This window comes from Corvus cornix, chromosome 4, assembly GCF_000738735.6.
Source record: "Corvus cornix cornix isolate S_Up_H32 chromosome 4, ASM73873v5, whole genome shotgun sequence".
Classification (NCBI taxonomy): domain Eukaryota; kingdom Metazoa; phylum Chordata; class Aves; order Passeriformes; family Corvidae; genus Corvus; species Corvus cornix.
The window spans coordinates 49,075,249-49,090,896 of record NC_046334.1 but is presented as its reverse complement, the minus strand read 5'-3'; the positions used below and the strand labels follow the sequence as shown (position 1 = coordinate 49,090,896).

At 34.4% G+C, this 15,648-nt stretch overlaps 1 protein-coding gene across 3 annotated transcripts in view; it reads left to right on the top strand.

The window, feature by feature from the left end:
* SLC30A9 (solute carrier family 30 member 9) overlaps nt 1-15,648 on the top strand; it is a 36,162-nt gene that overhangs the window by 13,549 nt on the left and 6,965 nt on the right. For 2 of the 3 annotated variants that reach the window (XR_005601684.1, XM_039550363.1), the window contains exons 9-17: nt 692-794; nt 2,637-2,692; nt 4,029-4,164; nt 4,585-4,624; nt 5,063-5,134; nt 5,583-5,690; nt 6,608-6,773; nt 11,823-11,952; nt 14,701-14,814. Coding sequence is in view for 2 of the 3 variants with exons in the window: in XM_039550363.1 (XP_039406297.1) it covers nt 692-794; nt 2,637-2,692; nt 4,029-4,164; nt 4,585-4,624; nt 5,063-5,134; nt 5,583-5,690; nt 6,608-6,773; nt 11,823-11,952; nt 14,701-14,814 (925 nt within the window). In the remaining variant the exon portion in view is untranslated. Of the gene's footprint in view, nt 1-691; nt 795-2,636; nt 2,693-4,028; nt 4,165-4,584; nt 4,625-5,062; nt 5,135-5,582; nt 5,691-6,607; nt 6,774-11,822; nt 11,953-14,700; nt 14,815-15,648 lie in introns of those variants that run through there. The other variant, XM_039550364.1, reaches the window with a different exon arrangement.

The window sequence follows — 15,648 nt, the reverse complement described above, 5'->3', positions numbered from 1 at the left end:
AGTTAACCTACTGATTCTGATGATGTTTGAAGTGAGAATGTAGACTTGGACTTTAGTGCTAATAGTTACCTTTGTGCAACATAGGACAGTGTTTACTCCAGTAAACCTGTAGCTGTAAAAATGTCTTCTTCATTCACACTGAGCATCTTAATGGAGAAGTTCCATAGATAATTTTTACAGTGTAATCTAGTGACAGCCTTGTCTTCCTGTCTCTTGCCTTCCTGTCTCTTATCTTACATTTGTATCCTACTGAGAATGGCTCAGACTGAGATTGAAGTAGGGAACCTTGCCCTATAGAATTGGGAGAGGATGTGTAGGAGGCAAAGGACTGAAAAAAATAGAAAAGGAAGTTGTTAAGACTTGTATTCTCCCACTGGTAGAAAATTAGTTGTTCTGAGTAGTGACTGTGATGGTAGTTTTCAGGAAGTGTTACTTGTTTGGGACTGCTTAGAAGTTAATGATTTTTGAAAAATAAATTGTGTATCATTATCAAGTTTAGCTGAAAGGATATTTTTCACAGTAACCATGCAGAAAATCTATATGAGTTATCTGTCTGCACAGCTCTCTAATTATTAAACTGATATTTGAGTTTACCACTTTCTGGCAGGTAATGCATGATTGTACAGCACCTGTGGTTTTGCTGTAAATATTAAACATCAAATATTTTGGTATTTCTTCTCTTTGTTTTCAGAAATGGGTTGAATTTTTTCTTTAAGCTACTTGCTTGGGTTTACACGGGTTCTGCAAGTATGTTTTCAGAAGCCATACATTCTTTAGCAGACACATGTAACCAGGTGAGTATTTTTTTCCATTCTGCTAAAGTTAGTACTTGTAATAAAACTTGGAATAAAGACAGATACTTACAGTAGTTGTTGTGCACTTGAATTAAAAAAAAATAGGATGTTTTTTAATTTGTATTAATGTAAAAATGAGAAATCAGAATGTAGATTTTGAAGTTTTTTTGGAAATAAGTTGAAGGAGGGGAGTTTCAGTAAGAACTGTACTCAGCTACTTCATGGATCATGAGTGGTACTTGAAACTAAGATGATTTTGGTTAATATTTTGGTTCAATGTTAACTTGAAATGCTTCTCCTGTCAGTTATTGTAATATAATGTCAGACTTTGTTACTTATTCATCCCTAGGTAGAATAATGATGAGAATTTGAGCATCTTGTTTTCTTTTTCTATTCCTAGATTACCTTACCAGCCTCTCACAGCACAAGTAGCCACATACATGGCACGTTTACTTTGAGAAGTGAAGTGGCAGGCTCAGAATTGAGCATGTAATATTAATGTGCAGGGATAAAATTAATGTTGTTTTTTCCACTGTTTTCTATAGTATGCTTGAAGCATGTGTTATGAGACCTTAAAATGATATTGCAAGGCTTTGGGGGGAAAAAAATCAACCCTTGAAGAAAGGGTTGAAAGAAAGGCTCATGCAGCTCAAGAAAGATGAGTCCTTGGGTAGCTTGTAATTCATAAAATGCAACAGTCTTGTGCTCCTCCAAATTTGAGGAATCTATGGAACCTTAGAGCAGGCTGAATATCTTGAAAAGTCTATTAACATAGTTTTGGCAAATTTTTTCCTTGAGTTGGACCTAGTATGCTTTTCCATCCCAGAAGACTGCGTTAGGACTCACATTTTGTTTGATGGTTTTACACAACCTTTCAGCTGTTCCAAATGTAAAGTGAAGACAGGGGTGCTCCTAATTCAACTGATAGTACTTAAATGTATGGGGAGGCCAGCCTTGAAGTGTTTGATTTTTCACTTGGCCAAGTGTGTCAATGTACAGGTGAACCAAGTTTGATAGTGGTATTATATACATTGAAGAGCTATTCTTTTAAATAGTTTTTTTTTAATAGTTTTTTAAATATCAAAGTTGAACGTTCCACTGAAATGTGGAGGGTTTGTTTTGTTTTTTCAAATAATTGTGTGGTTTTGGGAAAAACACAGGGGAAACCTTGCTGCCTCAAAGCAGCTTGCTGCTGCTAAGACTAAAGTGTCTGCATTTTAGTATTTGTTACTATGTTTCATTATCCATAGTCCTAAAACAAAACATGTGCTTTGCAAAATTCAGGTCTAGATTTATAATTTATTTGCATCAACAACTTAATACATGCCTAATTAAATATATGCCAGATAGGCAATTTAGATGGCAGGGGGTTATTTCTTCCTTCAAAATATGCTGAAAAGTTGCAGTGTAAAGTTACTGCTTTAAATGTTATGTCATCATCATACTACACCACAGTCAGTATAATTTCTCTTCAAGAGGGATTTATTTAAAAAGCTTTGTTCCATGAGCAACTTCATTCCTTTGCGCTGAAGCACAGCAATAACACTTGTGATTGCATGTAATGTTCATTTTCAGTTGTAATTCTAAGTTATAATTAACAGTAATTATATATAGACGCACCATATAATTGTGTATATATTATATATGTAGGTATAGCTAACAATTTTTTGGCAGTGGTAGATTTAGATGACAGATTTTGAGGATTATATTCCAGCTCTAGTAAGATATCAGTAGCAAAGCATATATGCGGTTCAACAAATTGCATCTATCTTTACCTTTCAAGTTGAGTTGATACAGAATGTTTCTAATTTTTTTTTCCTTTTAACCTTTTGTCTTAAATAGGCGTTGCTAGCTTTGGGCATCAGTCAGTCTGCACGGACGCCTGACCCTAGTCATCCGTAAGCTTTTTGAGTAAATAAAGATTTTGGTAACTATATATAGGAGTAAGATCAGTTCTTGTTTGTGCATCGCCTTGTTCTTTTTAATTTGCTGTTCTGTGTCATTTCTGAAATGTATTGTTTCTGATTTTGCAATAGATAAAATAAGAAAAGGGTTTTCTTTCAAGCTGCAGGGGTTGTAGTTTCAGTGGCTTGGTGCATGTTTTGGTTGGTTTTTTGTTGGGGTTTTTTTTTTCATGGTATGCTTTTGCTATGTTTTCTTTTAATTGACATTATTTCTCTAAGTTGTTGTGGGCTCTTCTGCCTCTTCTAACTAATAGATCTACTTCGTTTTTACACACTGTTCATGTGGATCACAGGATTTTTTAAAAATAAAAATTACTGTCCTCTTCCTTTTTTCAACAAAGTGCTATTATGTGAGCCAGTTACTTGTACCATAAGGAGTTGTGTTTGACATTAACTGCTCTTTGTTTTTATCTAGTAATAGGGGTAGTACTTGATAAATTTTTACAAGTTCATGAAAGTTACAGCTGTACTCTACATTATATTTTCTTGGGGTTGACCTGTTTTACTCTTCATATGTTTGGGCAAGTAATTCATTCTTTAAGCACTAGTTCAAAAATACATCTAATTTATGGAATTAGTTACCCTTTTTTTCATTAACAGCATCATTAAAATTTGAAAAATTTAAATCTTAGATTTGTGCAAATATTCATCATATCTCCTTTTTCCCTCTCACTTCTTTCCCTTCTTCCTTAATATAGGCAAAAAAAAATGCACTGTTTGTAGATGGAGTTAAAACCAAAAAAAGGAATAAATACATACTTTTAATATTGCTTTAATTCTTTCACTGCACTTAAAAACTGCAAGTGTTGAATGTCTGTAGTTAGCTGTACTACTGAGAGATGTATAAATTTTATTCCCTTTAAATTAGTATTATGAATTATGTAGACTGGCTGCTCACAAAACTAGAGTCCTCATTTAGAGGTAGCATTTCACTAAAATCTAAACCTGACGTGAATGTTGTTTGGGTTTTTTTTTTTTTTTTCCAGTTGTAAAATCCTCAGTCATTGTACCAAAGCTAATACAGCTGTTTAAAAACAGGTTATAAAAATATTTATGCTTGGTGTCCTTGCATGTATTAGATATCCTTTTTCAAGTAGACTGTTTTTTTTTCCCCTTGGATTAGATTGGATTTAGCTGCTTTGTCTTAAATAGATGCCAAGTCATATGATGATAATTTAAGGCATGTAAAAATTGATGGCAAACTTTGAGATATGTTTGTAGAGATGTAGAATCTTATATTCCTGAAATAATTTTCTTTCCTTTCTTCTAGGTATGGTTTCACAAATATGCGCTATATTGCCTCCCTGATTAGTGGAGTTGGCATTTTCATGATGGGTGCAGGACTTTCTTGGTATCATGGGATCATAGGTTTACTCCACCCTCATCCTGTAGAATCTCTTCTGTGGGTAAGCTAATCTTGTTTGGTATTGTATTTAAAACCAGTGACTTAATAAAAAATAGTGTCATAGTCTGAAGTTCTCTTCGTGAGTCAGTTTGAATCCCAACACAATTAACTGAAACCATTTTTAATGAAAATGTGTTTAAAGAAAAAAAAATCTTTTTAAGAGCTACAGTTGATCTTGGAGCAAAATGAGCTGTTCTCTAAACCCTGCATCTTCCTTTTATAGCCCCCACCAAGAGGTCCTCCTTTCCTGTTTTGGAATATATTGCATGAGTCGAATATTATTGGTTTCCTTCTGTTTAGGAAAATTACATGGCACAGTGTGTAATGTGGTTCTGGAACGCTACATTTGGATAGCCTGTGGTGAAGAGATCTGTAGAAATATGCATATGATATAGTAACTGATTCTTTTTTTTCCTTACAGGCATACTGCATTTTAGCAGGGTCATTGGTATCTGAAGGAGGTATGTCAAGTTCCTATTTCAGTATTTGTAATCTCTTAAGATTACTGTGTCAGTAATTACAGTAATAATTGATCCTTGCTCACGCAGTGAAGTTTTGAGCTCTGTTGCAAATACTTGTAAACAAACAAAAAGAAACGTGTGAAAACTTTTCTTTTTTATATATGTCTATATAATAAGAAGTTGAAGAACACATAATCTGGGAAGTAGACATGGAATGCCTTTTTGGTATTAAACTATCAGTGAATATAACTGTTCTGATTTGTATGGGAGACACATGTAGAAAAGAAAGCAACTATTCTTTATCTTTATTCAAAGTATCAATAATCAGAGCTTTCTTTATGATCTGTTGCTATGATATAAAGAAAAGTTCCCTCTTTTCAAAATGGAAACAAGTCTTTTTGCCTCTAGCATCTTTCAGCAACAACTTTGTTGTTTCAGCCACCCTCCTTGTTGCTATAAATGAAATTCGGAGGAGTGCTCGAGCCAAGGGTCTCTCATTTTATCAATATGGTATGTATCATTATAGCAGTAAGGTATGTGGTTATTTAAAACACAATCTGTTCACTACTATTTGCATAATGATAGAAACCATTTTCTGTTTTCCCTTTTCCCTTTATTGATCTATTTTCTATTCTACTAACAAATAACATTTTACAAATTAGGTGAAAACTATTCATTTAAGAGCACTGCTTAAATACTTGGCTAAGTGCATGTATTTTTCAGGATAAATTGCCCTTTTAATTTTTCTAACATTTTTGAGATGCTTCCATAACTGGGTTTTTCTGTGTATGTATAAATGCTTTCAGAAGTGTGTGCATATGCCAAAATTCAGATTACACCTATATACTTGCATAAATTGTTCTTTTAAACTGCTGTTGTTATTATAGTTTAAGTACTGTGCATAATGTAGTAAAGCTAAGCTTTCAAAGCAGTGTAATTTTTTTTGTTGTATGTACAGTTGTGCAGAGTCGTGATCCCAGTACCAATGTGGTGTTACTGGAGGATGCTGCAGCAGTTCTGAGCGTGGCTGTAGCTGCTACCTGTATGGGTCTGACTTCTTTAACAGGTAAAATTCTGCACAGAGGCAAGCAGAATGTGGATTTCTTCCCATGCATGATATGAACATAGAGCATTTCGTTTGTATTGGTTGCCAAATATGTCTCTGCTCTTTTTTTCTGATACTTGTACTCTGTAAGCAGATTTTTGAGCTATTTTGTCATACAAACTAAGTTATTTTTTACTAAACGTAGGATGATCTGTGTAGCAAATGGTTCAAAGAATGTCTTTGCTGCATAGTTAAGTTTTCTAAAGAGGGATGATTACTTATTCATCCCTTTTTAAGTATTGATTTTTAAAGACAATAATTATTGGAATTTTGTTTCTTGTGGCTTCTAATGGCTTCATTGTGAGTTTCATTTTTTATATAGAATTAATTTTTAAATTTAATTTCTAGTTTCCTTCATCAGCTTAAAAACACAGTACTATTTCTGTAGATATGAACATGAGTGTTTGAAACTTATTAATAAGTACTGTATTCCAGAAATGGTTAATACTTGCAAATTTTTGAGTTACTGATGAAAGAACACTGGATTTTGTGCTGCTACCTATGTTGAGGTGAATATAACTTTGTGTATAAATTTGTTTACTAATATAGAAACACATATACAGACAAGAGTTTACTTGTTTATTAGTCCTGCAGGAGACAGGATTGGTCCTAGGAGGGACTTAAGGATTTATTTTAAGTTAGCTTGTTTTCTTCCAGCTTCATTATGTTCCTCAGTAGGAAAAAATCTCCACTGAATTAAAAAAAAAAACAAAACAAAAAAAAAACTTGAAAAAAACCCCCACCAACCAAAAAAATCTCACTAAAAAGCAAAACCCAGAAAACACCTCAAAACTATGTACTCTTTTCAGTGTGAAATTGGAATTCTCTGCTATATTTTAGAAATACTCTGTGAAACTAATTTGCTCTATCTTGTTTAGGAAACCCGTATTATGACAGTGTGGGGTCTCTAGGTGTTGGAACTTTGTTAGGAACTGTGTCAGCATTTCTAATCTACACTAACACTGAAGCCCTGCTGGGACGATCCATTGAACCTGAACAACTGCAGCGGCTCACTGAGTTACTGGAAAGTGATCCTGTAGTAAGGTAAGGATCTTTACAGCTCAGTCTCTACTATGAACAACAAAAAGCAAGAAAATAACATTTAATGGGAGAAGTCTGGTAAGATTATTTTTAGTGTGGAATCTTCTGTATTGGGATTCTAGAATCTTTATTATTGCTGACTTCTATTTCTGTGCTAAAACTTTCAGTAAGTGAATACTTGGATCTCTCGGGTGTTCAACAGCTAAAATAGCATTGCAGATATGTTCTAACAGCCACATTAACTACAGGAATTGACAGTGACTTAATGAGAAAGCCATCACAGACTTAAAACTATTTTCAAATGCATGAAATGCAAGTGCTTAAATGATACTGTTATGTTGCTTGAATAGTTTATTAGCACTTAAATACTTAAATTCTGTTAATATTCAGTGTGTGGAATTCTGTAGCAGTTGGCAGGATGTGCTACAGTGGTATTATGATGCAATGGATTCTGCATGTTACATGCTTATAGAATTAACTCAATGCTAATTTCTTCTTCTTTGCAAGTCTGCAATTTGTAGTAAACTTACAGCTCATCATAATTCTAAAATCTTGCTTAAATGCTTTTCAATGAGCTATTTTAGCTTTAACCCTCTTAACCTTGATTTAGAAGAAAACTTATTTTTGTTTTCTTTTTAATCTTTATTTAGGAATATATTTCTGTGTAAATCAGCTGAAATATTCTAGTGCTTTTTAAATTTGTAGTAAGTTTTGAGCTGTGAAGGAAAAAAACCCAAGCCCATTAGTTAATGCCAGAGCACTTGAAAGAAACTAAGTGCTGCATCCTCACAGTTCCAAGCAAGAGGTCTGGACGACATGCCCTTCATTCCAGAAACTAAACAAGATTCCTATTTGGAATACAATTCTGTTAGTACTTTCACATGTCAGTAACTAAATTGAGTATTTGTGGTGGCCCTGGGTTAGTCTGAATGGTGAAGGATGTGTCAGCAGTGCTGTGTTAGAGAAGGTGAATTCACATGACTATTTATATGGGACTTCTATAGTTCTTTTTTTCGAAGCGCGCAGGTGGCTTTTGCTTGTCTGAGGCTGAAATAATAAAATTTCTCCCAGGCCAAGTACCATTTTATATTGTATTCTGTTTTATAGGTGGCTCTAACTTCTCAACAGAGCAGACTTAGTTCACGTTCTTCTTGCTGTAGATTTTTTTTTTTAACAAGAAGTACCTTAATTTTTAAAAAGCGTGAATAATAAAAGAAGTAAAGACTTAGTGAGAAACTGTGTGCTTTTATTTTCTGGAGGTTAGAAGCTGAAACATGTTTAGGTGTTTATCATACCTTCTGTATGCACTTTGTCTTCAGTTATCTCTTTCTTAGATCCATTACGTTATCAGCTTTGATTTCTTTCAGTGCCCAGTTTGTCTTTGCCCAAGTTCTTATAACAAGCCTACTATCCCTAGCTTGGTTAACATACATCATCTAATAAAACATCTGGTCTTAATCTCAGTTCTCTGTGATGTAAACTTACATTACCCTTGCTTGTTACCCTTGCGTGTACTTTGGGGAAAAAGCTGAAAACAAACAAACCAAAGGCTGAAATAAGAAAAAAAAATCAGGGCAACTGAAATGAGGAAGTTTTTTAACATTAACTATTTCTTCAAAGGATTACCTGTATATTTTTGTCAACATGAGCTTTGGACTTATAAGAGTGTCAGCATTTTCTTGAACATTCAAACTCTCACGTTTTCTTAAATGGAGATGTGTAGTAGTGTGTTCTACTCTTACATATCCTACTGACACCAAATGTAAAAGAAAAAGCTCCTGATTACTGGTCTGCTTCTAAAGCTGTGACTAATACTTGTTTTTTTATTTCAACCTTTCAGGGTTTTCAATTCTCAATGCAATACTTTTTGCAATTGCTCCTCCCAGAATATTCCTCCCTTGTTCTTTCAGGCAGTTTGCAATGTTTATTTTCAGATGTGTTTTGCCAAATCAGAGGGGGACATACTAGGGAATCATTTAGTATTGATCAGAAGGTATTTTAGATCCAAACTGACAAAAGGATCCAGGGGCTCTGATATCTACTCCCTCAGCCCCCATCAGCACCACCACTTAACTTACTATTCCAGCAGTAGCTTGCCTGAACATTGTGGTCCATTGCTAATTATAAAGTATTTGATTATCAGACATTACTAACTGCTGTCCTACTAAAATAAGTCTCCGTGGTGGTGATATTTTTTCAACTAACTGTTGATACTTTAATTTTTTTTTTACAGGATTGTTTGATAAGACTACATTCCCTAAAATCTTAATGACTGGAATTAGTGTTCTTAGTATATAATTCTTCTCTCCATCTTTCTCACTATTTTTCCTTCAGTTGTCAGGTGAAGTTGTCCTCAGTTAAATGGATGGACTTGTTTACTGTTCTTAAATTTTGGCACAGTGGTGTTAACCTGGTTTGTTTTTGTTTTAATTCTCATCAGTATTGCAAGATGAAAAATTAATTTGCCTTCACAGTTATTCTTAGTTCTTTTTACTCTTGAATATAAGTTATGGAACCTGCTGGATTAGAAGTATTTTTTTCCATTTAAATATCCAATATGCTTCTCTGCTATTAGTAGGAAAATGCTTTGTTGTACTAATATGATCTTGCTTACATTCCATTCTTAACTCTCATTGACACCTTTGGTGCCTAAATCATTCTTGTGGTCAGCTTAACTGAACTGTGGGAAATTAGCCTTTCATAACTGTGAAATAAAATATGTGATGTGGTACAGACTCTGTCCTGATTCTGTTCTTATGGAATTTAATCACAGATTCCTAGGCATAAGCTATTCTTAGTGACAGTTTCATCTTTAATTTTACTTCATTGTAACAGCTGTTGGGTAGTTGTGCTTCTGCTGTGCTGGAAAATCTGTCATTCTGGTTTGGACAAAAACCAAAAGTATTACAACCAATTGCTCAAAAGCAGTAACTTGATGTTCTCTGACAAATTTTTCATTAATGTGAAACTTGCTCTTTTCCCTGGTTAGAATTGATGTTGTCTACTAACCATCCAGAAGTTTCCATAAGCAAGCTTTGTAGCTTAAGCTTTAGCATACACATTTGTATTTTTGAATGATTAGTGATTTTTCTCCTCTTGGCTCACTGTCATATCTTTCCTGGTCAGATTATATGCACAAATTCCTTCACATTTATAGAATATGCATAATTTCACTGAATTTTATCAGGCTGCTGCTTAATGAGAATCTCAAATATCACTTATTATCTTCTTGCTTAGCTCTGGTGGGCACCTGATATGTCTTCAATATTTTTGAATCACATGGCTCCAAATTCTCTTCATTAACCACACCTGTTGTCTTAAATAACTTCTTTGTGATGAGGTAGTTTGATGCCATCTAGTTTACTCCCATTAATACTGTTTTGATTTGATACCTTCCCCCAGAATAGTTGTGTAAATTGGAATGGAGCTGGAAAGACTTTTGCTACCAGTAAGCTGATAGTTCTTTTAATCTGCTTAAATATTTACTAAGATGTATGTTTTGGTGTCTCTATATTTAGTTCATGTTCTGTTTCTTTTTTAGTATACTTACCTCTCCTCCACCTTGAGTATTACAAGAAGTATTCTCTAAAAGCGTCCTGTGATTGTTCATCTTAAAGTTTCTGTCTCCTGTTCTTTTTTGGCTGTTCATTCTAGCAGGCTTCTTCCAACATACATGCCTTCTGCTTTCTTCCTGCACTGCCTGTGAAGTTATTTCTGATTTATAAACATTCAGATGCAAAGAAGCATTTCCAGTTGGGAAGAGTAAATTTGATTAAGACAAAGAGTGTGCTAAATGTAAAGATTCAGTGAAATTGTACAATTTAGCAAAATAAATGGAGGTAAAGTTTGGTACTTTCCATCAAGTGAGCTGTGTTGCTAAATCTGAATTTTTGTGTTAGAATTTACCAAATTGTCAAGATTGCATTTTTTCTGTTAATAAACTAAAAGTCTTTGAAATATTTTATACTTGTTTTACTTTGAAAATGTCAGAAGCAGGAATTTGAAAAATGTGAAACTTTTGTGATTTGTGTCCCGTGTTTTAGACTCCACTTATTTTTTCTGACCTTGATGGAAAAATGTGGAAACTTACTCTGCAGTGGCAATTTTAAATTCTCTTGGCTTTTAAGATAAACTGAGTTTTTGCTAATATAATTAGGAAAAAAATAGACTATTTAATTTTTTTGAAATGCATCACCATATGTCTTGGTCCTGAGTTTACTTCTTATCCCAAAAAAATTAAGAGCTTGTTGTTTACTACCTATATTCACACATTAGAATTTGTCAACAAGCTGGAACAAAACTGCTACAGAAAACCAGAATTTTTCAAAGGACCAAAATATAAATATTAGAGCTTTCATGTTCTAGTATTTATTAGGAACCTTTAAATAAATATACATTTTCAGCATTTACAAACAGGTGTATCTTGATAAGCTGTGATTAATAGTTCTGAAGGATCAAAAATGAGTTCCAAACAAAATATCCGTAACTTTTTCTTATGTCAGATGTATTTTTGAAAATTGTCCAAAAGATCATGCCTTTACCAACTTTAGGAAAGGACACTTCTATAATTGCAATGTGTCCTTTCAGTGATTAACAATAGGTTATTGTTCCTTTCCTCAGAATTGAGGGTACTTAGATTGTTAAATAGTGTCATGTATATGTACAAAAACTTTGCAGTAGAAAATAAGTTGGACTTGAACTTTTAACACAGAATAGGGAAGTTCTCACACTTCTAATTGTGGATTTTTAAAAAATATACTGTTAGTCTAGTTCTAAATGTGTGATGCTTCTAGTAGTCTGGCTTTTATTGCAGTGATTTATAGATGTGATGGTGTTGCAGAAACCTGTCGAAGTGGTATAACCAGTTAAACATAAATCAGTATTTAATGGAACTGTGAGTGGGCAAAATGAGGATATTTTGTCAAAGGCAGTGACCTTTTAAAATTACAGGATCATTTTGTGGTGACAGTATTGTTAACTTGAGAAGTCAAACTTAGCTAGTGGTTTGTTCTATGTTGTTTTATATTTTCTTTAAAAATGTATATGTTTCAGAGCAATTCATGATGTTAAAGCCACAGACATGGGAATGAGCAAAGTGAGATTCAAGGCAGAAGTAGACTTTGATGGACGTGTTGTTACTCGGTCTTACCTGGAAAAACAAGACATTGAACAGCTGTTACAAGTATGTGTAAAAAATTGCTTTTGTAACCCCCAGTATCTGGTATTTACTTTCCAATTTCAAATACCTCTAAACCCAAGACTTGCAAGTAGGTGAGGTACATTTTACTTCTTCATTTGAAGGGTTGCAGATGTTCTTACTTTGTGTTAGTGTTTTAAATGTACTTACAGAGAATCGTATTATGTGCTGCTGAAAAAGTGCCTGAGTAGGAGGAAAGCAGGGGTTTTTTTTAACTCATTACCCTTGAGATTGGCTCAACTGGTCAGAGCCAGGTGCCAATAGTACCAAGGTTGTGGGTTTTCTCCCTACACAGGCCATTCACCTAAGTGTTTGAGTCGATAACCCTTGTGGGTCCCTTCCAACTCAGAATATTCTGTGATTCTGTGATTGTTTTGTTAGAAAATACAGATTTATAAAAAAAAAAAAAAGAGAACATAATTCTTCTAATACATTTATTGAATTACAAGATCTGAAGTTAAAACTAGAAGCCTGTCACCTGCAAAAAAGCATCTGTTTAGTCAGAGCCATTTACCCTGGCTGTTGGTGATGCAGTGTTAGGGTTTACAGGTCCAGCTGTTCAGACTGGGTGTGAATATGGATTGCTTGCATCACATGATTCAGCATTTTGGTGATGTTTAAAAATTACCATCCTTAAGTGTCAGTCTCTGATTTTAGTATAGTTCAGTGTAGCTTTTCTTAATCCTTCTTTTCAATATAGAAATGCAGAGATGTTCTCTGATATATGGCAGAACTATGAAGTATGAAGAAAATAAATATTATCTAAATCAAAAGGAGAGTTTTAAGTGAGCAAAATGTTTTGCTTCCTTACCAGTTTTCACTGGTAAATTTGCTTGTGTACAAGATTTCTTTCTTTTCCACCCTTTCAAAATGAAATACAGATGTCAGATGTCTGCGTTTTATGTCTGTCCATTAAAAACTACTTAGAAGTTATCAGAGTTTACCTTTAAATTTTACATTGCGATTTTTTAAACCATTAGTATCCCAGTTTTAAAAACATGTCAAATTAAGAATTATGTATGTGTATGTACAGTACAATATCTGACCTGTTCATCTACTGGATTTCAATATAATACATTTTGGAGAGGAAGAGTGCTATCAGCTTTGTACTACTGAGGCACTGCAAGTTTGCCTGGTTGCTTTGCTGTTGCAGTTTTCAGTACGCTAGTCTTCTTTTAAATGCTTTGTTAGATTTTATTCTTTACCTGCTATTTCCCTTGGCAATTGCATGCAACCTTCACCAGTTCTTCCAATACTTCTAGTATTGTTGGAAAAGATCTTCCTGATTGCTTGTAGGTTGGCAACTGTTTCTTACACAAGTCATTGTTCTTTCACATAGTAACCTCATGTCAGCTATAAAACCATTGGTCCTTTCAGTCGGATTCAGCCATCTCAAGTCAAAGGTGAACATCGTGCTTGCCTTTTGATCTATACTTTTTCAAATAAGCAGCTCATTCAACTAGCACTGCTGTCAACATTATTCTTTCTACAGTTGTGAAATGTTTGTTGAAATGCTGTCATTCAGATTACCTTGGCTTTTTTCATGTTAGACTTGCCGTGATCATAGTCATGGGTGATTGTGGTTGAGATATTTTTTAAGCTTGATCAATTACATTATTCCTCTTCGGTTTTAGAGTAGTGAGAAGGAGAAAGAAGTTGATGTCATGTACTTGAATGCACAAGAAGAATTAGCTGTTTCGTAGTTTCTGTGTCTGTTTGCAATAACCTATTTATCCCAAACATACTGCAGCTGCGATAAACTACAGGACAAATGGCTTCCAGACAACTTAGTGTGAGACCTCTAAGGAAAGCTCATGGCTTTAAACTGAAAGGTGATAGATATAAATGAGATATAAGGAAAAAATTCTTTACTGGGGTGGTCAGAGTGGTGAGACAGTGGAACAGGTTGCCTAGAGAATTGTGGATGTCCCGTCCCTTGAAGTGTTTAAGGCCAGGTTGGATGGGGTCCTGAGCAACCTGGTGTAGCAGAAAGTGTCCCTGCCCATGGCAGTGGGGGAGCAACTAGACGATCTCTTTAAGACCTTTTCTGACCCAAACCATTGTAAGATTCTATGGCAATACTGTAGTACCTGCTTTGGTGCTGCTGAAGTCTGTGTTCTTTTGGAGGGTGGAGTATAACATTCTTTCTTCCTTAATGTCATTCCTTCAGTTTCATATGCTGTTGGTCTCTTAGTCTGAGTTCCTGTCAATTGTCTTCAAGTTTCTGATATTATGGAGGAGTCATATTTACAGCAGTGTTTGTAGTAATCCTTATGGACTTTCAGATGAGTTGGTTATGTGATGCCCAGAGTAGGCAGTGTAATGGAATAGCAAGAATGTAGAAAATGGGGAAAGAATACACAGGGTGGTGAGACGGTGGAACAGGTTGCTCTGCCTTGCTGTGAGGAATACCTCAGAAACTTCTAGAAAATGAATGAAATTCTCTAAACTTATTTGGAAAGTTGAGGAGGAAATCAATTAAAGATAGAAGAAGGTTTTGTATCACATGCAGGTGTAATGATAGAGCCAGCTGTTTTCATCTAATAGATGCTACTCTTCTGTGTCTTTGAGACATAAGAACAGATGATGTTTTGAGAGTAAATGGCAAAAGCTGAAGTGTTTTGTTTAGGTTTTTTTTTTTCCTCCCTCTTGAAATATGTCAAGACCCTCTGGAGTGTTATTCCTTTATTTTCTTTTCCTCATCTCAGTCTCTTAAATTTAATTTCTTCCTAGGAAATTCAGCAAGTGAAAACCCTTGAAGAATTAGAAGCCTTTATGCTTAAGCATGGTGAGAATATCATTGACACTCTGGGAGCTGAAGTAGACAGACTTGAGAAGGACCTGAAGGTAAATTTAACTGCTTATTAGTAGTGCTTATTCTGTGATATATTTTAAACAATATCACTGCATCTAATTTTTGGGATTTCATTTGTAAATATGAGAGAGAGAAAGAGGCTGATATTATGAATGCAAATTTTCTCGCTATAGTTTTATTAACTAAGTTCTGACCACCAGCAAATCCTTCCTTTGCCACTGATCCATTTGTTACGTATTTTGTTCCATTTCATACCAACACAGAACAAATTTTCACTAAATAGACTTGAATGTGTCTTTGTAACTGTATTCTCAGAATTTCAGATTATTTATAGGCTGTTGAATTCTGTTCTGGGTATAAAAAAGTACATTTTTTTTTTAAGCTGGTTCTTAGCATTCTATCAAATATTTCTGGGTGATGGGACTGCTACTCAACATCTGTCACTCTTGTTTAAGCCGTATAGTGTTTATTTGACTTTACAAAAGCCTCTCAGCTTTCTTATGATTTTTCTTTTAATTCTGCTATTTAAATATCTTCTGGCAGATGCAAGAAAGGGTTATTTCCATTTTTAATTTTGTAAGTATATTGGGGCTGTCAGTCTTACCTTTCTGGCATGAATTTAGAACTACAAGAATATTGACCCCCAGATAAAAGCAGTCCTGCCATGACTCTCTTTTCTGGACATGAGACACTACTCAAGAGCATGGCTGTCCTTGCTTGTTATATTTCATAAATATTCTAGTTTAAGTTTCTATCCCTAGGTTTGTCCTGTTTTAAAAGTCAAAATACTGTTTTTGAATTTAATTGCACTATCTAAATCAGTTCTTCCTGTATGGTTTTGGAGGAGCAGGATCATGTCTAAATTT